General features: G+C 38.7%; 1 protein-coding gene across 9 annotated transcripts in view; it reads right to left on the reverse strand.

The window, feature by feature from the left end:
• Window positions 1-5,879: 5,879 nt before the first annotated feature.
• ZNF667 (zinc finger protein 667) overlaps window positions 5,880-24,658 on the reverse strand; it is a 37,165-nt gene continuing 18,386 nt past the window's right edge. For all 9 annotated transcript variants that reach the window (XM_058424823.1, XM_058424821.1, XM_058424820.1 and 6 more), the window contains 2 exons: window positions 23,504-23,596; window positions 5,880-9,326 (listed from right to left, as the gene is read on the reverse strand). In XM_058424823.1, coding sequence (XP_058280806.1) covers window positions 7,747-9,326; window positions 23,504-23,596 — 1,673 coding nt within the window. In that variant the 3' untranslated portion in view covers window positions 5,880-7,746. The remainder of the gene's footprint in view (window positions 9,327-23,503; window positions 23,597-24,658) is intronic.

A 24,658-nucleotide genomic window follows, 5' to 3' on the forward strand; every position in this document is an offset into this window, starting at 1 on the left:
CTGGCAAAGATGGAGTCCTAGGGAATAATTTAATCTCCCATCTGAAATACTAAAAAACGACATCAGGCAATAAAATAATGATCCCTGAGAAATTAGAAACAAATGAAGTGAGTCCTATGATTTCCCCAGACAACTACATGTAGTTTCCAGGCTGTGGTACAGATCTCCACGAATTAAGGTGATGGAGCTGGGAGTCAGGGAGATCAAGGTGGCTAGAGTTCCCAGGATAGAGAGTTTGAGAGGAGACAGCTCTCAGAAAAGGAAAAAAAAACCATCTAGAAATCTGCAGTGTGTTTTTCTTCTTTTTTTTTTTTTTCCTTAACCTGAGTACAGATCAGAATATGGATGTGAAGCAACTACCTGAAATTGGGGAAAGAACTTAAAGAACTACAAGAGAAATAAACAAATCCCGAATTATAATTGGAAATTTCAGCATGCCTCTCAACAGAACATATAAATAGAAAAAATAGTGAGGATATTGAAGACTTCAGTATTATCACCAACTTGACCTAATTGATAGCTGTGGAACTATTCACCCCAAGAAGAGTAAAACACACATTCTTTTCAAATGAACCCAGAACACTCACCCAGACAGACAATAATTCCAGACCTTAAAACATTATCAGTAAACTGAAAAGGATTGAAGTCATACAAAACATGTTTTCTAACCAGAAAGAATTTAAATCAATAACAGAAAAGTAATTAGAAAACACCCAAATATTTAGAACAAAAGAGCACACTTTTTAGTAACCATATTTCTAAGAAGAAATCAAAAGGGAAAATAAGTATGTTGAGTTGAATGAAACTTAGAAAAAAGTGTATCAAAATGCATAGGATGCACCACAGTACTTGGAAAGAAATACAGTGGCACTAAATGCCAATGTTACAAAACAAATGACTCAAATCAGTGACTCCTATTTCCACCTAATAAATTAGAAATAGAAGAGCAATGAAACCCAAAGTTAACACAAGAATGGAAATAATAAAAATCAGAATGGAAGCCAATGAAATAGAAACCTGAAAAACAAAAGCTGGTTCTTTGAGAAGGTCTATGAAACAAACAAAAAAATTGCAGACAATTAAAGAAAAAAAGAGATTATACAAGTTATCAGTATGGTAGATGTGGTATCACTACAAATGATACAGTTATTAAATGAATAAAAGAATGTTATGAACTTTATGCAAATAATTTGACAATGTAAAAATTCTTGAAAGAAGCTAAAAAGATTTACTGAAGAAATACTCAGTTCTATATTAGAAAAATGGAATTTGTGGCGAGGCGCGGTGGCTCACGCCTGTAATTCCAGCACTTTGGGAGGCCAAGGTGGGCGGATCACGAGCTCAGGAGATCGAGACCATCCTAACACGGTGAAACCCCGCCTCTACTAAAAATACAAAAAAATTAGCCGGGCATAGTGGCGGGCGTCTGTAGTCCCAGCTACTCAGGAGGCTGAAGCAGGAGAATGGCATGAACCTGGGAGGTGGAGCTTGCAGTGAGCCAAGATCCTGGCACTGCACTCCAGCCTAGGCAACAGAGCAAGACTCTGTCTCAAAAAAAAAATGGAATTTGTAATTTAAGCCTTCCAAATATTTTCAGATGTCTGTGTTTATTGCAACTTTAATTCTGGTATAGTCAAGGAATACAGTTTGCAAAATAATTTTTTTAATTTATTAATATTTATACTCTGTCTTGGTGAATGTTTCATGAACACTTAAAAAGAATGTGTACCCTGCTTGGATTGTTTGGAATGTTTTATATTAACAAATGTCAACCAGGTCAAGTTGGTTGATTATGTTGTTGAGGTCTTCTATATCCTTACAGATTTTTTGTCTACTTGTTCTATTAATTACCAAGAGGAGTGATGAAGTCTCCAATGACAATTGTCAATTTGTCTTTCTGTCTTTTCAGTTCTATCATTTTTCCTGGCAATTCAATGTGTACTCATTTAGAATTACATTTTCCCAGCCAGGCGTGGTGGCTCATGCCTGTAATCCCAGCACTTTGGGAGGCTGAGGCAGGTGGATCACCTGAGGTCGGGAGTTCAAGACCAACCTGGTGAAACCCCATCTCTACTAAAAATACAAAAATTAGCCAGGCATGGTGGCGGGCACCTGTAGCCCCAGCTACTTGGGAGGTTGAGGCAGGAAAATTGCTTGAATCCGGGAGGTGGAGGTTGCAGTGAGCTGAGATTGCGCCATTGCACTCCAGCCTGGGAGACGAGTGAGACGAGACTCTGTCTCAAAAAAATCAATCAATAAATAAATACATTTTCCCAGTAAACAGACCCTTTTTATCATTATGTAATCTTACTCTTTATCCTTGATTGTATTCCTTGTTCTGAAGTCTACTTCATCTGATAGTAATATAGTCATTTCTGCTTTTTTGTTAATGTTTGCATGGTGTATCTTTTTCCCACCATTTACCTATGCCTTTATATTTAAAGTATGTTTTTGGTAGACAGCATATAGTTGGATACTGCTTTTTCATTCAATCATAGAATCTCTGTCTTTTAACTGGTATATTTAGGCCATTTACATTTGATATTTTAAAATATATAGTTAGATTAAAATCTCCACCTTGTTAACGCTATCCTAATTGTTCTTTAGTTTTTGTTCTATTTTTGCCTTCTATGATCTAAATGACCATTTTTAATAATTCTATTTTATATTATTGTTTACATCTCACTAAACATTTTCATTTGTTACTTTACATCTTTAATTGGAATATACATTCAAATAATATACAACTTAACATGTTAGTATCTTATATATTCCCATTTTCTCCGACATCCATTATGTTTGTCATATTTTACTTTTATATGCTGTTTACATGGTACATTGTTACTCTAAGACAGCCAGTTACTTTTTAAGATAAGTTTTTAAAGTTATTACCTTCATGTATTCCATTTCCGCATCTCTTCATTTCTTTGTGTATCTCCAGGTGTCTGTTGTTTCATATTCCTTCTGTTTGAAGAACTTTTCTTGTAGAGTAGGTCTTCTCTTAATGTATTATTTTCTCAGTTTTGTTTCTCTGAGAGTATTTCTCTATCAATTTGAAAGATTTTCATGAGCATTTCCTGAAGACAGATTTTTTCTTTCAGCTCTTAAAAGATGCCATTACATTGTCCTCTGGCCTGCAATACTTCTGAAAGTCTGCTGTAATTTTCTTAACTTTGTTCTTCTATATGTAATTTTTTCCCCTCTAGCTTGCTTGAAGATTATTTTCAGTAGTTTGAACATAATATGGCTGGGGTGGTGTGTGTGTGTGTGTGTGTGTGTGAGTGATTTTAATATTTATCTTTCTTGAGGTTCTCTGAGCTTCATAGATTTGTGTTCTGGGTTCATAAATTTTGGAAACATATTGGCCATTATGTCTTCAAATATTTCTTCTGTCCCATTTATGCTGTATCTTCTGGGATTCCAATTATGTGTATGTGTAGGACCAATGGATATTTTCTAAGAGCTCTTGGATTCTGTTCCTTCTTGTCCTACCCTACCCCACTTATGTTTCATTTTGAGTAACTTTTACTGTCCTAATGTCAAGTTCATTTACTTTTTCCTTGACTATGTCAAGTATATTGATGAGCCTGTTGGACATTGTTCATCTGCTTATTGTGTTTTTTCATTTCTAGTATTTCCATTTTATCCTTTTTGTGTTTTTTGAGACTGAGTCTCGCTCTGTCTCCCAGCCTGGAGTGCAGTGGCGCGATCTCAGCTCCCTGCAAGCTCTGCCTCCTGGGTTCCCACCATTCTCCTGCCTCAGCCTCCCGAGTAGCTGGGACTACAGGCGCCCGCCACCATGCCTGGCTATTTTTTTCTGTATTTTTTAGTAGAGACGGGTTTTCACCGTGTTAGCCAGGATGATCTCGATCTCCTGAGCTCATGATCCGCCCACCTTGGCCTCCCAAAGTGCTGGGATTACAGGCGTGAGCCACCACGCCCAGCCCCATTTTATTCTTATAGTTTTTGTGTCTCTGCTCAAATTACCCATCCAATCTTGCCTGTTGTGCACTTTTCCATTATAACTCTTAGGATACTACTCATAGTTCCTTTAAATTCCATGTCAGTCCAACAGCTATGTATTTCTGAATCTAGTTCTGATGAATGTTTTGTTTCTTGGTGGGGTAAGGTGTTGATTTTTGCATTTTTGTATGCCTGGCAGTTTTTTTTTTTTTTCCTGAAAGCGAAGTATCTCCTGTAGCACAATAGATATGAAGGTAAATGGATTTAATCCCTGGAAAGGGCATGTCTTTCTATGTAGTCTTTAGTGTGTGGGAGGTGGATGGGTAAGATTTTTATAATTATAGCTAGGAATTGAGGAAGGTTTATGGTTTGTTGTTGCTGTGGTTAAAAGTTCACCATAGGTTTCAGATATGAATAGTGATTCCTTATCTTTAGGGTCAGAACTGGTTTTCCCAAGGGTCTATCTCAATGTCAGGGTGACCTCAGGTTTAGGTCCCATTGGATTATGCTTCAGATAGCCCATCTATGCTAATAAATTTTCATTCATTCAAATATGTATTGAGTGCTAACCATTGAACTATGTGTCATTGTACTAAACGCTGGAACTTGTAACTCCCCAAATACTCTATTACTGTTTGCCATTATTTTATCCATCCGTAATTTTCTCTTTGCCTTCAGTAGCTTTCCAACTTTTGTGTGCCTAGTAAATTTATGTTCTTCCTTTAATACTATCTGCAAAAACAATCCCTGTTCCCATACCTCCATCACCATGAAGTTTATCATCCTCTTCTCTGTACTACCTATGCACCTCATACAGAATTCCATATTTTATTACCTGAATTCCCTGGTAAACTGTAAGTGTCTGCTGGCAAGAACAGTGTCTTATTAGTTTACATATCCACAGGATTTAGCAGTGATTGGTCCAGGGTATTTACATGCACAACAAATGTGCAGCTAAAGTGTTTGCTCATGAAAGCTGGAAATCTATAGGCATCTATTAAAAGCAAAATACTGTAATAATGGGCTTTCCTACAACAGTCTAGGAATAAAGCAAAACATTTTTCTTGCCAGTTAAGTTTTCAGGACTTTAACAAAACACAAAGTTGATTTCCTTCTTAGTTTGGATATATTTTTTAAATTCATGTAATGCAAAATAATTTAAATAATAAATGATTCGGCCTATTAGGATATAACTGAGTTCCAAGCAGTTGGGAGGACACATGAACCCAAAGTTACTTTACCTTTATTGCACTTTCACAAATGCCTTTAAGAGCGTAAGAATAGAAGAGAATAGACAAAACTAGATGAAATGAGGATTTTTGACTAGGCCAGAAATAAAGCAGTGAGGATATGCAATTCTCACAAGTAATTCCAAGTTAAGTTTAACTTTGTCATGTATTGCCATTCTAACGCTCTCTTGAAATCCCAAGAGGAGCAAGAAATGCAATAGGCAATGAGATAAGCCTGAAGAAATTAGATGACTGTGGGCAGGGCATCCTCTTGCTTCTCCCCAGTCTTCAGGTGTGTCACAATTCATTTGGGACTGACATGTATTTGTATGGCAGATTGGCAGAGGAATTAACAAGCTAGAAGGTGTGTGTAGAAAAGGAGGAAAAAAGACCTGCCTCTCCATGAGTTACCTCTGTGCTGTCTGCTCACCCATTTGCTCCAAGGGGTAGATTTTTATGCTTGCTTTACAAATACGAAAGAACAAGTTTAAATGGGAAGTTAGTTGTATTATCCTGTATGCATGCTCAACCCTCACAATTTGGATTGTTGTCTTATCAATTGTGGTCAAAGTTAGGATGATCTAACCCATATACATTCCACACATTCCACAAAGTCATCTTAAACTTTAGGTATTCTCAAAAACAACTTTTACAGAAGGAAAACTTAAACAGAAGAGCCCAACTGTATATGATCCAATTACAAAAAAGTTATCTGATTTTATTTCTTAGATATTTGGCACAAACAGCAGAGACTGAAAGCTACTACACATGTTGAACTGCTCACAGGAAAAGAACCCAGTATATAAATCTAGGGTTTCCACTCCATATATTAGCTGGGGCTGCCATAACAAAACATCATAGACTGGGTGGCTTAAACAACAATTTACTTCTCACAGTTCTGAAGTCTGGAAGTCTGAGAACAGGTCGGCAGCATGGTTAGGTTCTTGTAGGGTTCTCTTCCTGTTCTGTAGACAGCTGGCTTCTTGCTGCATCTTCACATGGTGCAGACAGCAAGCAGGCTTTCTGATGTCTCTTTTTTTTTTTGAGACATAGTCTCGCTCTGTTGCCCAGGCTGGAGTGCAGTGGCGTGATCTTGGCTCACTGCAACCTCTGACTCCTGGGTTCAAGCGATTCTTCTCTTCTCCTTCAGCCTCCCGAGTAGCTGGGACTACAGGCACATGCCACCATGCCCGGCTAATTTTTTGTATATGTATATTTTTTTTTAGTGGAGATGGGGTTTCACCGTGTTAGCCAGGATTATCTCAATCTCCTGACCTCATGATCCACTTGCCTTGGCCTCCCAAAGTGCTGGGATTACAGGCGTGAGCCACCGCGCCCAGCCTGATGTCTCTTCTTATAAAGGCACTAATCCCATCATGAGGGCTCCACGCCTCATGACCTCATCTAATCCTAATTGCCTCCCAAATGCCTCATTTCCAAGTAACATCACACTGATGGTGAGGATTTTCACATAATTAATTTTGGGGGGGGGACACAAACATTCAGTCCATAACAACTCATATTACACCACTTATTGCATACCAGTATTGTTACATGAAAATACCAATGTTTACTCATATAAATATAGATGATTTATTTCCAAATAAAACAATACTGATTTCTCCTGGCTCTGAAATCCTCATTCTTCATATATCTTGGTTCTTTTACTGATAGCTTGTCTCAGCCATGTTAGACGTTCACACCATGAAGATCATATATCCTCATATCCATGGAGATGGTACAGTAAGGTTTCTACCATTATACACCATTATGAGTGACAACTTTATCTACCTAAAGACTCACTTTTCTTTATTCTCACACACAAGTTTGTCAGCTGAAAGTGGCACCCTGTTTTGCCAAGAAGTTCCTTATATTTGATAATTCTAGATCTGAGAAACAGACTCAAATTCTTTCTTCTGTGATCTTAAATCAGGCTCAGAGCCCTATAATGGACTTCACAATTCTACTTTGTTGTATGTGACCAATGAATTATCTTTAAAACTATGCTGGAAGTAAAATATCAGTAATTATTATTATTATTATTTTTGACACAGAGTCTTGCTCTGTTGCCCAGACTGGAGTGCAGTGGCGCAATTTCTGCTCAGTGCAACCTCCACCTCCTGGGTTCAAGTGATTCTCCTGCCTCAGCCTCTCCAGTAGCTGAGATTACAGGTGCGCACCACCACACCCAGCTAATTTTGTATTTTTTAGTAGAGACGGGGTTTCACCATGGTCTCAAACTCTTGACCTCGTGATCCACCCGTCTCAGCCTCCCAAAGTGCTGGGGTTACAGGTGTAAGCCACTGTGCCCAGCCAGTAATTCTTATGAAATGAAAAATGATCTTCATTCACAATGACTGACCAAACTTCTAAGTTTCCTTCAGTTAATTTCAAATCCTGAGGTCAAAATCACCAATGACTTTTGCTCTTTGGCTTTCAAAGTGGGACATATCATCAAATGGTCCCATATACACAAAATTTACATTATAGACACATACATATTTGCCATATCTTTGATAGCCTTATTCATTGATTTTATAGATTTAAAACAACCTTAGGCTTTTTCTTCAGAATGTGTATTCTGATGTCTAATCAGGGATGAGCTCCGACTATATGCCTTCCCACATTTACTACATTCATAAGGTTTCTCTGAAGAATGACTTCTCTGATGTCGAATAAGGTCTGAGCCACTGCTAAATGCCTTCCCACATTCATTACATTCATAGGGTTTCTCTCCAGTATGACTTCTTTCATGTAGAATAAGAGATGTGCGCTGACTAAAGGCCTTACCACATGTTTTGCATGTATATGGCTTCTCTCCAGTATGAATTCTTTCATGTTGGGCAAGGTGTGCACTCTGGCTGAAGGCCTTCCCACACTGATCACATTCATAGGGTCTATCTTCAGTATGAATTCTCTTATGTCGCGTGAGAGATATTCGGTGGCTGAAGGCTTTTCCACATTCCTCACACTGGTAGGGTTTTTCTCCAGTATGAATTCTTTGATGTTCAATAAGAAATGATTGGCGGCCAAAAACTTTACTGCATTTATTGCATTTGAAAGGTTTCTCTTCGGAATGAATATTCTGATGTATTTTAAGGTTTGCAGTTCCAGAAAACATCTTCCCACATTCCTTACACTCAAATAGTTTCTTTTTCTTTGTATGAACTTTCTGATGTTGAATAAGGGACGAATGCCGATTGCAGACCTTCTCACATTTATTGCATCTGTATAGTTTTTCTCCATTATGAATTCTTAGATGCAGAATAAGGGTTGAAAGCCGCCTGAAGAGCTTGTCACATTTATCACATTTGTATGGTTTCTCTGCAGTGTGAATTCTCTGGTGAAGCATCAGGGGTGAAATCCTATTAAATAATTTCCCACATTTTCTGCATTTATAAGGATTCTCTAAATGGTGACTTCTTTGCTGTAGACTCTGACTTAAGGCCTTCGCATTTTCAGGGATTTTCTCTCCAGCATGAATTCTTTTATGTACAACAAAGACTGATTTCTTTTTGAAGCCTCTCCCACATTTATTATATTTATGTGTTTTCTTTCCATTGTGAATTTTCTTATGAAGTAAAAGGGATGACATCTGACTGAAGCCTTTCCCGCACTTTCTGCACTGGTAGACATTCCCAACAACGTGGATTTTCTGATGTATATTGAAAGACTGACATTGACTCAAGGCCTTCCCACAGTCAAGAATTTCCTTTCTATCATGAATTCTCCTATGTAGAATAAGGGTTGTTCTTTGATTGAAGCTTTCCCCACATTTATCGCATTCATGGCTTTTCTTTCCACTGTGAATTCTCTGATGAAGTAGGAGGGATGAGATCTGTCTGAAAGCTTTTCTACAATTACTGCATTCAAAAGGCTTCTCTCCCGTATGAATGTTCTGATGAAGTTTAAGAGAGAAGCTTCGACTAAAGGTTTTACCACAGTCATTACATTTTAAAGATTTCTTCCCTGAATGCCCTTTCTTAGGTTTTATTACGACTGAATTTTTGTTGCAGCCACTCTTTCGTGTAGGAGCCTTTTGTTGTGCAGAAACTAGTTTCTGGCAGATGCTTTGCCCAGAGTTGTTGCATTGATTTGGAGGTAACTTCTTGGTCTCACACTTAGACCCTGAGTCTGAAAGACATAAAGGAATTAAATGTTTCTCCTTTCCCGTGCTGAAAAAATGAAGATTCTACAATATAAATGTAATTATCATGATTAATCATAACAACAATTATAATTACCAAAACAATAACTTTTTAGTGTTTTATTATGGTTTTGACGACTATACTAAAGGTTTTACAGAGATATTTAATAACCAGAATTCAGAAGAGTCTGTAATTTGAAAATGAATAAGTCAAGATTTTATTTATATGATAACTTTTATGCCATATACGGCACATTGAACTCCACAGGTTGTTTTAATAAACACAGATAAACGTATGTTTATTAGAGAATGTGTCCAGAAAAGGCAAGTCTACAGAGACAGAAGATAAGTGGTTGCCTGGGGCTCAAGGTAGGAATGGGGATTAACTGTAAATGGACGTGAGGAATCTTACAGGGGTGATAAAAATGTTCTAATACTGGATTATGTTGATGGTTACACACTCTGTAAATTTATCCAAATCATTGAATTATATTCTAGATATAGTGACTTTTATGATGTTTACCTCAGTAAAGTTGTAGATTTAAAAAAATGTATTCTTAAGATCAAATTTAAAAAGAACTAGTAACAATTAGAATTGAGTACAGTCACATGTTGCTTAACAATGGGGACATGTTGTAAGGCATGCATTGTCAGGCAATTTCATCATTGTGCAAACATCTTACAGTAGATTTACATAAACCTAGATAGTATAGCCTACTATACACCTATGTTATACTGTATAGTCTATTCCTAGGCTACAAACTTGTACATCATGTTACTGTATTGAATTCTGTAGGCAATTTTAACACTATGATAAGTATTTGTGTATCTAAATATACATAAATGTAGAAAAGGTACAGTACAAATACAGTTTTATGATCTTATAGAACCATGGCCATATATGTAGTCTGTTGTTGACTGGACTGAAACATCATTATGCAGCATATGACTGTATTTAGATATTTACAAAGGTGAAGACTTTAGCAAGAAGCAGGAAAAACTCAGAAAAATAGGTAAGAGATTAGACTAAAAGACGGAATCTATTATGTAGTAAAATAGATCAATGTGGCTGGCATAGGGTGTCAAAGTCCAAGGTGATATAAAATAACTACTTGTGTGGCAAACTGACTATAAACCTAAGTGAATGTGGCATGATAAACACAGGCTTAGAACTATGCTATCCAATATAGTAGCCATTAGTCACCTGTAGCTACTGAGGAATTGAAATGTGGCTGGTTTGAGGTATACTGTGAGTATAAAACATATGCCAGATTGTGAAAATTTACTACAAAAAGTATAAAGTATCTCATTGTAAAAATGCTGGTTATGTGATATAATATGTTGGATATATTAGGTTAAATACATATATTACTAAAATTAATTTTACCTGTTTGTGTTAGGAAGTTCTTATATTGCTATAAATAAATACTTGAGTGGGTAATTTATAAACAAAATAGGTTCAATTGGCTCCTGGTTCTGTAGGCTGTACAAGCATGGTGCTGGCACCTCCTTGGCTTCTGGGGAGGCCTCAGTGAGCTCTTACTCATGGTGAAAGACAAAGTAGGAGAAGGCACATCACATGGTGAAACAAGGAGAAAGAGAGAGTGTGGAGGAGGTGCCACATATTACAACAATCGGATTTTGTAAGAACTCACTCCCTATTGCTAAGACATCATCACCAAGGGAATGTGTAAACCATTCATGAGAAATCCACTCCCATGATCCAATCACCTCCCACCAGACCCCACCTCCAACACTGAGGATTAAATTTCAACATGAGATTTGGTGGGGACACAGATCCAAACCATATCACTGTTTTTAAATTTTTATTTAAATGTGGATACTAAAGATTTTTTCAGTACATATGTGGCTCACATTATATTTCTGTTTCATAGCTGTGCTTTAAAGGCAGATATTACTGAATTAACTGAGGTGTTTTTCATTTAACTACATAACCTTGTGACACACTTGTTAACTCTATTACCATAAGCATATTATCTTGAAAATATGGATAATAATCACGTACCTCACAAGGTTTTCATGAGAATTGGAAATAATGTGCGAAATTTCTGGCCCATGCTATGACCTCTAATCTGCCATTCCAGTATTCAAAAAGCTGAGAACCAAAGTCTTCTTTCCTTTTTTCTTTTCTTTTTTGAATGGACATTTGGAGTGAAACCCCATCTGAAATGCAATGAGGCTATTCATAGCCTCCATTTATTGCTCTTAGAAGGTCTAGTCTTTGTAGCTATCTCAATGTGTTTGATTCTGGGGTGCTGCTCCAGCCCCTGCTGGGTATGTTATGCCACATATAGTATATGACCTGTTTACCTTTCAAAAATCTGCACCATTCTGAATTCTGAAACACATCTTGCTCCAAGGGTTCTAGAGAAAGCTTTGTGAACCTGGAGTTGCTTAATAACTGGTAGTAGCTACCATTATAATTATTATTAGTAGAAGCTCCAGAAAACAACCAGATATAAATAAAATAAGGAATTAACACAGGAAGACAATGGAAATGTTTACAGTGAAGCTAGCAGCATCAGCAAAACAAGAAACCCAAGATTCCTCCTATAGTCCTTCCCACCCCACATCCCATTAAGTCACATCAGTTAAGCTGGTTCTCCCTCTCACATTTTCCTAAAACTGTTCATTTCCCTTCCTTTTCCTTTGTACCTTCCTTTGTTCCTACACATACTAACATATCCCCTCAGCCCATCTCCCCATCTTCAATGTGGAAATCCTTAAACCACACCATATACCAAAATTAATCCCAGGTGAATTAGTTCAATATAAAGTACAAAATCATTACAAACTAAAATAATACGAAATATACCCCAAATTCTAGAAACCAGATGAATTTCTAACTATGGAAATAAAAAAAATTACAATGTGAATGCCAACATTTCCAATCACACAAAAATGAAAAAAACTTTCATATAACCAAATAGAAAAAATAAAAGGTAAATAAAATAAAAAGTCTTAGGAAAGAATGGGGAAATATTTGAAGTAAAATGTAATGTCATATGGTTGATGCATTTTCTATATGAAAGCTTACTATACAAGCAGAAAATAAAAAAGTCACTGCTAGATAAAAGGGGAAAGATCATGAAAAAACAATTCACAAGAATAAGTAAAAACAGAAAACAAATGCTAGCAAATCTACAAGAAAGATTTATGGCCTATCCAATATGGGTAAACTAATATGGATATCCAGTCTATCCACAAGGGCTCAAGAAACAAACTGGTACTTGGGAGGCTGAGGCAGGAGGACTGCTTGAGCCCAGGAGTTTAAGGCTGCAGTGAGCCATGACTGCACCATTACACTCCAGCCTGGGTAATAGAAGACCCTGTTCCTGTCTCCTTAAAAAAAAAACAAACAAACATGGTGACTCACGCCTTTAATCCTAGCACTTTGGGAGGCTGAGGTGGGTGGATCACAAGGTCAGGAGTTCAAGACTATCCTGACCAACATGGTGAAACCCCATCTCTACTAAAAACACAAAAATTAGCCAGGTGTGGTGGTGTGTGCCTGTAATCCCAGCTACTCAGGAGGCTGGGGCAGGAGAATTGCATGAACCCAGGAAGTGGAGGTTGCAGTGAGCTGAGATGGTGCCACTGCACTCCAGCCTAGGTGACAGAGTGAGACTCCACCTCAAAAAACAAACAAAACAACTAAAAGGGAGAAAGTGGAAGAGCCAGATGGCCAAATAGAGCCCTCCAGCGATTGCCCCCTCTGCAGTAACACCAAATTGAACAACTATCCACATAAGAAAACACCTTCATAGGAACCAAAAATTAGGTGAGCAATCAAAGTATCAAGTTTTAACATCGTATTCAAAGAAAGAGGCACTGAAGAGGGTAGAAAAGATAGTCATCATGTGCCTGCACCACCCCTCCCCCAGTGCCTGGTAGTGCAGCACGGCAACAAGAGAGAATCTATGTGTTTGGAGGAGGAAGAATGGAGTGATGGTGGGACTCTGCATTGGAACTCAGTGCTGCCCCGTCACAGCAGAAAGCAACGTGGGCAGAATTTGGCCAGCACCCCCAGAGGAAGCATTTAAACCTGAGAATTGTCCACCACAGTGGTGGAAACTTGAATTCCAGCAAATACCCCCACCACAGACTAAAACACTCTGGTGTCCTAAGTAAATCTGAAAGGCAGTCTAGGCCACAAGGACTGCAATTCCTGGGCAAGTCCTAGTACTATGCTTGGCTCAGAACCAGTGGACTTAGGGTACCTGCTACCCAGTGACACACCAGTGACAAACCAGCTGGAGTGGCCAAGAGAGTGTTTGTATCAACTCTCTCCCAACTCCAGGCAGCACAGCTGGCAGCTCCAAGGGGAGAGGGAAGAGTAAAGAGGACATTGTCTTGCAAGTTGGATATCAGCTCAACCACAGTAAAATAAACTACCAAGCAGGGTCCTGAAGGCCTCATTCTAGGCCATAGGTCCTGGACAAGATTTCTAGACCTACCCTGGGCCAGAAGGCAACTCGCTGCCCTAAAGGGAAAAACAGGCCTGGAAGAATTTACCACCTGATGAATTAAGACCTCTTGGGCTTCGAATAAACATCAGTGGTAGCCAGGCAGTGGTAGCCACAGGCCTTGGGCAAGAATGAGTACTACGCTGGCTTCGGGTCAGACCCAGCACAGTCCCAGTGTTGGTGGTCATGGGAGTGTTTGTATCATCCGTTCCCCAACTCTAGGCAGCTCAGCACAGAGAGAGAGAGACTCCATTCATTCAGGGAAAGTAAGGGAAAAGAATGACTTCCTGGTAATCTAGGGAATTCTCCTGGATCTTACCAAAGACCACCAAGGCAGTACTTCTGTGAGTCTACAAGAGTCACAGAGTTACTGGACATGGGGTGACCCCTAATGCAAACATGGATGCAGTCAACGAAGACACACCCTAGCCCCTTTGAATACATAGAAAGTCTTCTCTGGAAGGACCAGTACAAACAAGCCCAGACTACAAAGATAAGAATAAATACCTAACTCATCAATGACCAGGTAATGACAAACATCCATAAGCATCAAGACCATCCGGGAAAACATGACCTCACCGAATGAACTAAATAAGGCAACAGTGACCAGTTCTGGAGTGACAGAGATAATGTGACCGTTCAGTCAGAGAATTCAAAATAGCTATCTTGGCCAGGCGCAGTGGAACATGCCTGTAATCCCAGCATTTTGGGAGGCCAAGGCGGGTGGATCACCTGAGTTCAGGAGTTTGAGATCAGCCTGACCAACATGGTGAAACCCCGTCTCTACTAAAAATTAAAAAAAATTAGCTGGGCATAGTGGGACACGCCTGTAATCCCAGCCGCTCGGGAGGCTGAGGCATGAGAATTGCTTGAACTCAGGAGGCGGAGGTTGCAGTGAGCCAAGATCATGCCATCATTGTAGTCCAGCCTGGGAACAGAGAGAAACTCTGTCTCAAAAAAAAAAAAAAAAAAAAAAAAGCTATTTTGAAGAAGCTCAACAAAATCCAAGATAACACAGAGCAGGAATTCAGAATCCTATCAGATAAATTTTAAAAAGACACTGAAATAATTAAAAAGAATCAAGCAGAAATTCTGGAGCTGAAAAATTCAGTTGACAAACTAAAGAATGCATCAGAGTCTCTCAACAGCAGAATTGATCAAGCAGAAGAAATAGCTTGAAGATGGGCTCTTTGAAAACATAGTCAGAGGAGTCAAAGGGAAGAATAATAATAAAGCATGCCTACAGGATCTAGTATATAGTCTCAAAAGGGCATATCTAGGAGTTAGTGGCTTTAAAGAGAAGGTAGAGAGACTAGGGTAGAAAGTGTATTCAGAGATAGTAACAGACAACTTTCCAAACCTGGAGAAAGATGTCAAAATTCAAGTACAAGGAGGTTATAGAACACCAAGCAGCAGCTTTAATCCAAAGAAGTCTATCTCAGATAATTTAATAAACTCCCAAATGTCAGGGATAAAGACATGATCCTAAAAGCAGCAAGAGAAAAGAAACAAATAACATAAAATGGAACTCTGATACGTCTGGCAGCAGATTGCTCAGTGGAAACCTTATAGGCCAGGAGAGAGAATTATGATATATTTAAAGAGCTGAAGAAAACAAAAACCTTTATCCTGGAATATTATATCCAGTGAAAATGTCCTTCAAACAGGAAGGAGAAATAAAGACTTTCCTAGACAAACAAAAGCTGAGGGATTTTGTCAACATCAGACCTATCCTACAAGAATCCTATAGGGAGTTCATCAGTCTGAAAGAAAAGGATGCTAATGACCAATAAAAAATCATCTGAACATACAACACTCACTAGCAATAGTAATTGCACAGATAAATACAAAATATTATAATACTGTAATTGTGATGTGTAAACTACTCATATCTTAAGTAGGAAGACTAAAAGATGGACTGATAAAAAATAGCAACTACAACAACTTAAGACACACAGTATTAAAATATAAACAACAAAAAGTTTAAAAGAGGAGATGAATTTAAAGTATAGGGTTTTTATTAGTTTTCTCTTTGCTTGTTTGTTGGTTTGTTTTTGCACAGTTAAATTGTCATCAGTTTAAATTAATGGGTTATATTATTTACGAGCCTCATGCTGACCTCAAATAAAAAATATATGAGATACACAAAAAATATAATTCAAGAAATTAAAACATACCATCAGAGGAAATCACTTTCACAAAAAGGAAGACAAGAAGGAAAAAGAAAAGGCCACAAAACAACCAAAACAAATAACAAAATGTCAGTAGTAGGTCCTTACTTATAAATATTAAATGTACATGGACAAAATCTCCAATCAAAAGCCACAGAGTGGCTGGATGAATTTTAAAAAAGACCCAATGATCTGTTCCCTATAAGAAACAGGCTTTCCCTATAAAGACACACATAGACTAAAACTAAAGGGAGGGAAAAAAAATCCCATGCAAATGAAAACCAAAAAAGAGCAGGAGCAGCTACATTTAGATAAAATAGAGCTTAAGACAAAAAATATGGAAAGAAACAAAGAAAGTCATACAATGCTAAAAGGATCAATTCAGCAAAAGGATATAACAATTGTAAATATATACACACCCAACAATGGAGTACCCAGATACATAAAGCAAATATTTTCAGAGCTAAAGAGAGAGACAAACCCCAATACAATAATTGTTAGAGACTTAACCACTTTATTTTCAGCATTGCACAAATCATCCAGACAGAAAATCAACAAAGAAACATCAGACCTAATGGACCTAATAGATATTTACAGACAATTTCATCCAATGACTACAGGTTACACATTCTCCTCAGCACTTGGATCATTCTCAAGTATAGACCATGAAATATTAGGACACAAGATAAGTCTTAAAACTCCAAAAAAAGCTGGGTGCACTGGCTCACACCTGTAATCCCAGCACTTTGAGAGGCTGAGGCAGGTGGATTGCTTGAGCTCAATAGTTCAAGACCAGCCTAGGCACCATGGTGAAATCCCATCTTTAAAAAAATACAAAAATTAGCCAGGCGTGGTGGCACATGCCTGTAGTCCCAGCTACTCAGTAGGCCAAGGTGGGAATATTGCTTTAGCCTAAAAGGTTGAGGCTGCAGTGAGTCGTGATCGCACCACTGTATTAAAAAAAAAAAAAAAAAATCTTTCAAATGGAAATCATATCAAGTATCTTCTCTGACCACATGGAACAAAACTAGAAATCAATAATGAGAAGAACTTTGGAAAGTATACAAACACATTGAAATTAAACAATATAATACTGAATGACCAGTGGGTCAATGAAGAAATTTCTTTTTTTTTTTTTTGAGACAGAGTTTCGCTCTTGTTGCCCAGGCTGGAATGCAATGGTGTGATCTCGGCTCACTGCAACCTCCACCTCCTGGGTTCAAGCGATTCTCCTGCATCAGCCTCCCGACTAGCTGGAATTACAGGCATCCACCACCATGCCTGGCTAATTTTTTGTATTTTTAGTAGAGACAGGGTTTCACCATGGTGGCCAGGGTGGTCTTGAACTCCTGACCTTAGGTGATCCACTCACCTCGGCCTCCCAAAGTGCTGGGATTATAGGCATGAGCCACCACCCCCAGCCTGAAGAAATTTCTTAATTAAAATTTAAAAATTCCTTAAAACAAATGATAATGAAAACACAACATATGAAAACATGCTGTAACCTATGGGATACAGCAAAAGCAGTATGAAGAGAGTTTGTAACAATAAACGCCTACACCAAAAAAGTAGAAAAACTTCAAATAACCTAATGATGCATCTTAAAGAACTAGAAAACCAAGAGCAAACCAAATCCCAAATTCGCAGAAAAAAAGAAATAGTAAGGATCAGAGCAGAAAGAAATGAAATTTAAATTAAAAAACCACAAAAGAGGATGGGCGTGGAGGCTCACACCTGTAATCTCAGCATTTTGGGAGGCCAAGGAGGGCGGATCACCTGAGGTCAGGAGTTCAAGACCAGCCTGACCAACATGGTGAAACCCCATCTCTACTAAAAATACAAAAATTAGCCGGGCGTGGTGGCGGACGCTTGTAATCCCAGCTACTCAGGAGGCTGAGGCAGGAGAATTGCATGAACCCAGGCAGTGGAGGTTGCAGTGAGCCGAGATCGTGCCACTGCACTCCAGCCTGGGTGACATAGCAAGACTCTGTCTCAAAAAACCCACAAAAGATCAACAAAATGAAATTTTTTCAAAAAGAGAAACAGAATTGACAAACTTTTAATCAGATTAAGAAAAAAAAAGATAAGACCAGAGATGCAAAAGGAATGATTACAACTGATACTACAGATACTCAAAAGATCATTAGAGACTACTACGTGCAACCTAGGCCAATACATTAGAAAACCTAGAAGAGGCCGGGCGCGGTGGCTGATGCTTGTAATCCCAGCACTTTGGGAGGCCGAGTCGGGCAGATCACGAGGTCAGGAGATCGAGACCACGGTGAAACCCTGTCTCTACTAAAAATACAAAAAATTAGCCGGGCGTGGTGGCGGGCGCCTGTAGTCCCAGCTACTCGGAGAGGCTGAGGCAGGAGAATGGTGTGAACCTGGGAGGCGGAGCTTGCGGTGAGCCGAGATCACGCCACTGCACTCCAGCCTGGGTGAGAGAGCAAGACTCCGTCTCAAAAAAAAAAAAAAAAAAAAAAGAAGAAAACCTAGAAGAAATAGATAAATTCCTAGACACATACAACCTACCAAGACTGAATCATGAAGACATCCAAAACCTGAACAAAGCAATAACAATGAGATTGAAGCTGTAATAAAGTTTCCCAGCAAAGAAAAGCCCAGGACCTGACAGCTTCACTGCAGAGTTTTACCAAATACTTAAAAAAGACCTAATACCAATCCTACTCAACTATTCCAAAAAATAGAGGAGGACAGAATACTTCCAAACTCATTCTACAAGGCCAGTATTACCCTGATATCAAAACCCAAGGACACATCAAAAAAAGAGCTTAATATTAATTCAAGAATCCTCAACAAAATACTAGCAAACTGAATTCAACACATTAAAGAGATCATTTATCATGAACAAGAATGATTCATCCCAGGAATGCATTGATGCTTTAATATATGCAAATCAATGATATATATAAACAGAATGAAGGACAAAAAACATATGATCACTTCAGTTGATGCTGAAAAGCATTTGATAAAATTTAACATCCCTTCATGACACAATCCCTCAAAAAACTGGGTATAGAGGAACATTCCTCAACACAATAAAAGCCGTATATGACAGACCCATGGCTAGCATCATACTGAATGGAAAAAACACCTGAAAGCCTTTCCTCTAAGATCAGGAACATAAAAAGAATGCCCACTTTCACAACTATTATTCTACATTCAACATAGCACTGAAAGTCCTAGCTAGAGCAATCAGAAAAGAGAAAGAAATAAAAGGCATCCAAGTTGGAAAGGAAGATGTCAAATTATTCTTTTTGCAGATGATATGATCTTTTAGTTGGAAAATCATAAAAAATCCACCTAGAAACTATTACAACTGATAAATTTAGTAAAGTTGCAGGATACAAAATCAACATATAAAAATCCAGCAGCATTTCTATATGCCAACAGTGAACAATCTGAAAAAGAAATCAAGTAATCCCATTTACAATAGCTACAAATAAAATAAAATACCTAGGAATAAACTTAACAAAAGCAGTGAAATAACTCTACAATGAAAACTACAAAACCTGATGCAAGAAATTGATGAGGACACAAAAATATGGAAAGATAGTCCATGCTCATGGATTTGAAGAATAATTATTAGTAAAATGCCCATACTACCCAAATTAATCTACAGATTCAATGCAATCTCTACCAAAATACCAGAGACATTCCTCATAGAAATAGAATAAACCTAAAATTTATATGGAACCACAAAAGACCCAGAATAGCCAAAGCCATTCTGAGCAAAAAGAATAAAACTGTAGGAATCATATTACCTAAGTTCAAATTATACTGCAGAGCTACAGAAATCAAAACAGCATGGTACTGAGATAAAAACAGACACACAGACCAATGGAACGGAATAGAGAACCCAGAAATAAATCCATACATCTACCGTGAATTCATTTTCAACAAAGATGTTACAAATATATATTGGGGAAGGGACAGTCTCTTCAATAAATAGTGCTGGGAAAACTGGATATCCACATGCAGAAGACACTAGACTCCAATCTCTTGCCATATGCAAAAATCAAATAAAAATGGATTAAAGACAAATCTAAGACCTAAAACAATCAAACTACTAAAACAAAACACTGGCAAAAGTCTCCAGGACATTGGTCTGGGCAAATATTTCTTGAGTAATACCCCACAAACACAGGCAATGAAACTAAAAATGGACTATTAGAATCATATCAAGTTAAAAAGCTTGGGCACAGCAAAGGAAACAATCAACAAAGTGAAGAGACAATCTACAGAATGGGAGAAAATATTTGCAAACTACCCATCTGACAAGGGATTGATAACCACAGAATACATAAGGAGCTCAAACAACTCTATAGGAAAAAAATGTAATAATCCAATTAAAAAATGGGCAAAAGATCTGATAGACATTTCTCAAAAGAAGACATACATACGCACGGCAAACTGGCATATGAGAAAGTGCTCAACATCACTGATCATCAGAAAAATGCAAATCAAAACTACACGGTATCATCTCACCCCAGTTAAAATGACCTTTTTCCCAAAGCAGGCAAAACAAATGCTGGTGAGGATATGGAGAAAGGGGAACCCTCGTACACTGTGGGAATGTAAATTAGTACAGCCACTATTGAGAACAATATGGGGAGGTTCCTCAAAAAACTAAAAATAGAACTAATATATGATTCAGCAATCCTACTGCTTGGTATATACCCCCCCAAAAAATAAATTAGTATATAAAAAAGATCTCTGCATTTCCATGTTTATCACAGCACTACTCACAATAGCCACATGACCATCAACAGTCATGGAGTAGTATTTAGCCATAAAAAAGGATGAGATCCTGTAATCTGCAACAACATGGACGGAACTGGAAGACATTATTTTAAGGGAAATAAGCCAGACACAGACAGCCTTCACATGTTCTCACTCATTTGTGGGAGCCAAAAATGAAAACAATTGAACTCATGGATATAAGAGAGTAGAAGGATGGTTACCAGAGGCTGGGAAGGGTAGGCAGAAAAAAAGGGGATGATTAGTGGGTACAAAAATAAAGTTAGATGCATTAAATACAATCTACTATTTGATCGCACCACAGGGTGAATACAGTCAGCAATACTTTGTTGTACATTTTAGAATAACTGAGGGAGTACAATAGGAATGTTCGTAACACAGTAATAAAAGCTTGAGGTGATAGATACCTCATATATCCTGATGTGATTCTTACACATTATATGCCTGTATCGAAATATCCTACGTACCCTGTAAATATTAATATATACACCTTCTATATATTGTAAAAATTAAAGAGAAAAAAATTTAAAAAGGTGAACTGCCAAGGCTTCAAACCTTGCTACTGCATCTCCCGAACAGGAGATCCTGGGCAAGTTATTTAACGTTTCCAAAACTCAAACCCTCATCTTGTTACTTGGGAATGACAGAGGTTTCTACAAGTGTGAGGATTAAATGAGATGCTGAACTTACAGGCTTTAGCATAGAATCTGTACAAAGTAAGTTCTCAATAAATGCTGACTGCTATTAATTTATTTTACTAAATTAAGGGAAACATTTTAATGGCAATATCCAATACTAGTGAGTATGAAAATCAAACCCCATTGCTATTGATGGTGCTGATTTGATAATTCTCCTTTTTAAGTTGTAGTCATGGTGATGATTTATTACAGCAAAAGGATTCAAAGCAAAGTGTGCAAAGGGAAATGGGGCAGAGTCTAGAGGAAACCGGTCACAGCTTTCAGGAGCTGTGTCCCTGTGCAGTCACACAGGCTGCACTTCATTCCTCCTGCAACAAATTGCGACAACACACCCACAATGTGTGAAATTTCACAACTGTGAAACCTCGCAATTGTGAGAAATGTTGTCTACTAAAGACCTAGTGCCTAGGGTTTTTTATTGGGGGCTGGTGATCTGACAATTCTTCTGCAAAGTAATTCAGAAGTATCTAGAGCTCCCCCTCTGTGACTCAGTACTACAGAAAACAGGTAAAAGCACTTAATGCAGATACGCTGATGTTAATAATAATAAATTAGAATCTAAATGCAAAATAGGAAATGAGAAACTAGTAACATAGAATATTTCTACTAAAACAAAATGTGAAAAAAGCAGAAATATATAAACCTTATAATAACCATGAAATCCAATTTCATAAAATAAACAAGTAATCAGTGATTAACTCTATGTAACTGTTTTTGTCTTTTCCTTTTTCTAAACTTTGTTATATGACTAAATTTCTTCTAAACTTAAAAACAGTATTTTAATAAAGGATATTTCTTCATGTTGAAATTAAGATGTAAAATAATGCATATGTGTCCTCTTTTTGCACTGTGCTTCCATCTGGCTTCTCATTACACACCCTCAGAACCTGGAGGTCACCAAAGCCAGACGCTTGAGGTGGTGCCGTTTTCTCCCAGCCTACGCCAAAATGTTGATCCCTAGCTCCTAGATGATGCATCCCATCTAAGCAGAAACTCAATGAATGCTACTTAAAGAAACAAACATACAAAATATATAACTTGGCCAACCAAAGAGGAACCTATTTGTCAATGAATCCTTGAAAAGTAGCTGAAAAGAACACTTGGAGAAAAGAGTTAAAAAATATTTTTAAAGGAATCACAAAAATCATGCAGATTTGAATGTTATCATAAGTATTAACAGAGAGGGCAGTGAATACCTTCTCTGAAGGGAAATACGAAAGCAGAGATGCAGGGGGACAGGTGGGCATAAGGTGGTGGAGAGCTGAGCTTCTGGAAACAGGCAGAGGCTGGGCCTCAAACCCTCCTCTGCTGCTCCTTCCTAGCTGGGTGACCTTGGGCAAGTCAACAAACCTCTCTGGGCCTCAGTTTGCTTGTCTATAAAGTAGGGGTAATAACAGCACCCACCTTGTGGGGTTGCTGGGAGGAAGACCCTGAACTTAGAAGAGTGCTTGATACCTAGTAAGGGCTTACTAAATGTTGCTTTTTCTTCCTCTAGGACTCATATTGAAGAGACTTGAATTCTCTGCACAGGCCTTTTAGTGGGAGAGGCACACAAATAATCTCTTAAAGAGATTGCCCCCTCACAATCACATGAGCTCTTATGCAGAACGCCTGCCTCTATGCTGCAATAGATTGAATGTTTGTGTCTCCCCAAATGCCTATGTTGAAATCTTACCATCTAAGGTAATGGTATTCGGAGGTGGGGCCTTTGGGAGGTGTTTAAATCACAAAGGTGGAGCCCTCATGAATGAGATATCATCTATAATCACCTATAATCTCTCTCCCAGAGAGCTCCCTCACTCCTTCCTCCATGTGCAGACACAGCAAGAAGGTGCCACCTATGAACCAGGAAGCAGTCCTTACCAGACACCGAATCTGCTCATGCATTGATCTTGGACTTCTTAGCCTCCAGAACTGTGAGAAGTAGATTTCTGTTGTTTGTTAAGTCACCTAATATATGGCATTCTGTTATAGCAGTCCCAGTAGACTGAGACATATGCTGCCTTGGTTCTCTGTCACTCACCAGGAGCCCGGCGTCTTCTTACTGGCTCTACCATCCAGGGCGCTTTCCCTTTCTCCAATAAGGTGATCACATTTGGTCTCCGAAACGAAAGACCTGTATGTGGGACAAACATGGGAAATGATCATAAATGTGGGCACCACAGAAGTCAGAGCCATGCTCTGCATCAACAGGATTGCAGGTTTAGTAGCATGAAGGGAGCACACAGGATGTGAAGGGCAGCTGGAGAATGGGGAGTGTGATATTGTGATTTATCAGAAGAAATATGTAGTTGCTTTTCATCCCTGTTTCCTGGCACACAGCTCCTTAAACCCTGGGAATCTCCTGCATATGTGTCTTTTGTATGTTAATGAGAAGACTGTGGCTGGGGGCTCCTGGACAGCCTTCAGATGGGGGCTGGTTGCCAATCATGTGATTAGAGGGTTGGAACTTTCAGCCCCATTTCCTGACCTCTGGGGAAGGGTTAGAGGCTGGAGGCTGAGCCGATCACTAATGGCCAATGATTTAATCAACCTTGCCTACCTGAAGCCTCCTTAAAAACCCCAGTGGACTGGGTTTGGAGAGCCTCGGGGTTGGTGACCACGTGGAAGGTGGTACAGTAAGAGGGTGCATGCTCTGTGCCCCTCCCCCCATAATTCGCCCTCTGCATCTCTTGCATCTGGCTGTTCAACTGCATCCTCTGTAGTGTCTTTTACACTGAACTGGTAAGCATAAGTAAAGCGCCTCCCTGAGTTCTGAAAGCTACTCTAGCAAATGACTGAACTTGAGGAGAGGGTCATGGGAATCCCCTAATTTAGAGCTGGTCAGTCGGAAGGCCTGGACATGCAACTGGCCTCTGAAGTAGGGGACAGTCCTGTGGGACTGGGCTCTTACCCTGTGGGATGTGACGCTATCTCCAGGTAGACAGTGTCAGAATTGAATTGGAGGACACCCAGTTGGAGTCTGCTGGAGAACTGTTTGGTGTGTGCAGGAAAACCCCCAAACATCTGGTGTTAGAGTGTGCGGTGTTGAGTCTGGTTGTTTAAATCTCACACGGGGAGGCAGGAATCTAAATTATAGCCAGTAGAGTTGCTAAATTTTAATTCGACAAAGCAAACTATTTTCCTGAGAATTGAGTCAGAAACTCCTGAGGCTGTTATGAAGTTACTGTCTTTCTGC

Source organism: Hylobates moloch, unplaced genomic scaffold, assembly GCF_009828535.3.
Source record: "Hylobates moloch isolate HMO894 unplaced genomic scaffold, HMol_V3 SCAFFOLD_12, whole genome shotgun sequence".
NCBI classification, from domain to species: domain Eukaryota; kingdom Metazoa; phylum Chordata; class Mammalia; order Primates; family Hylobatidae; genus Hylobates; species Hylobates moloch.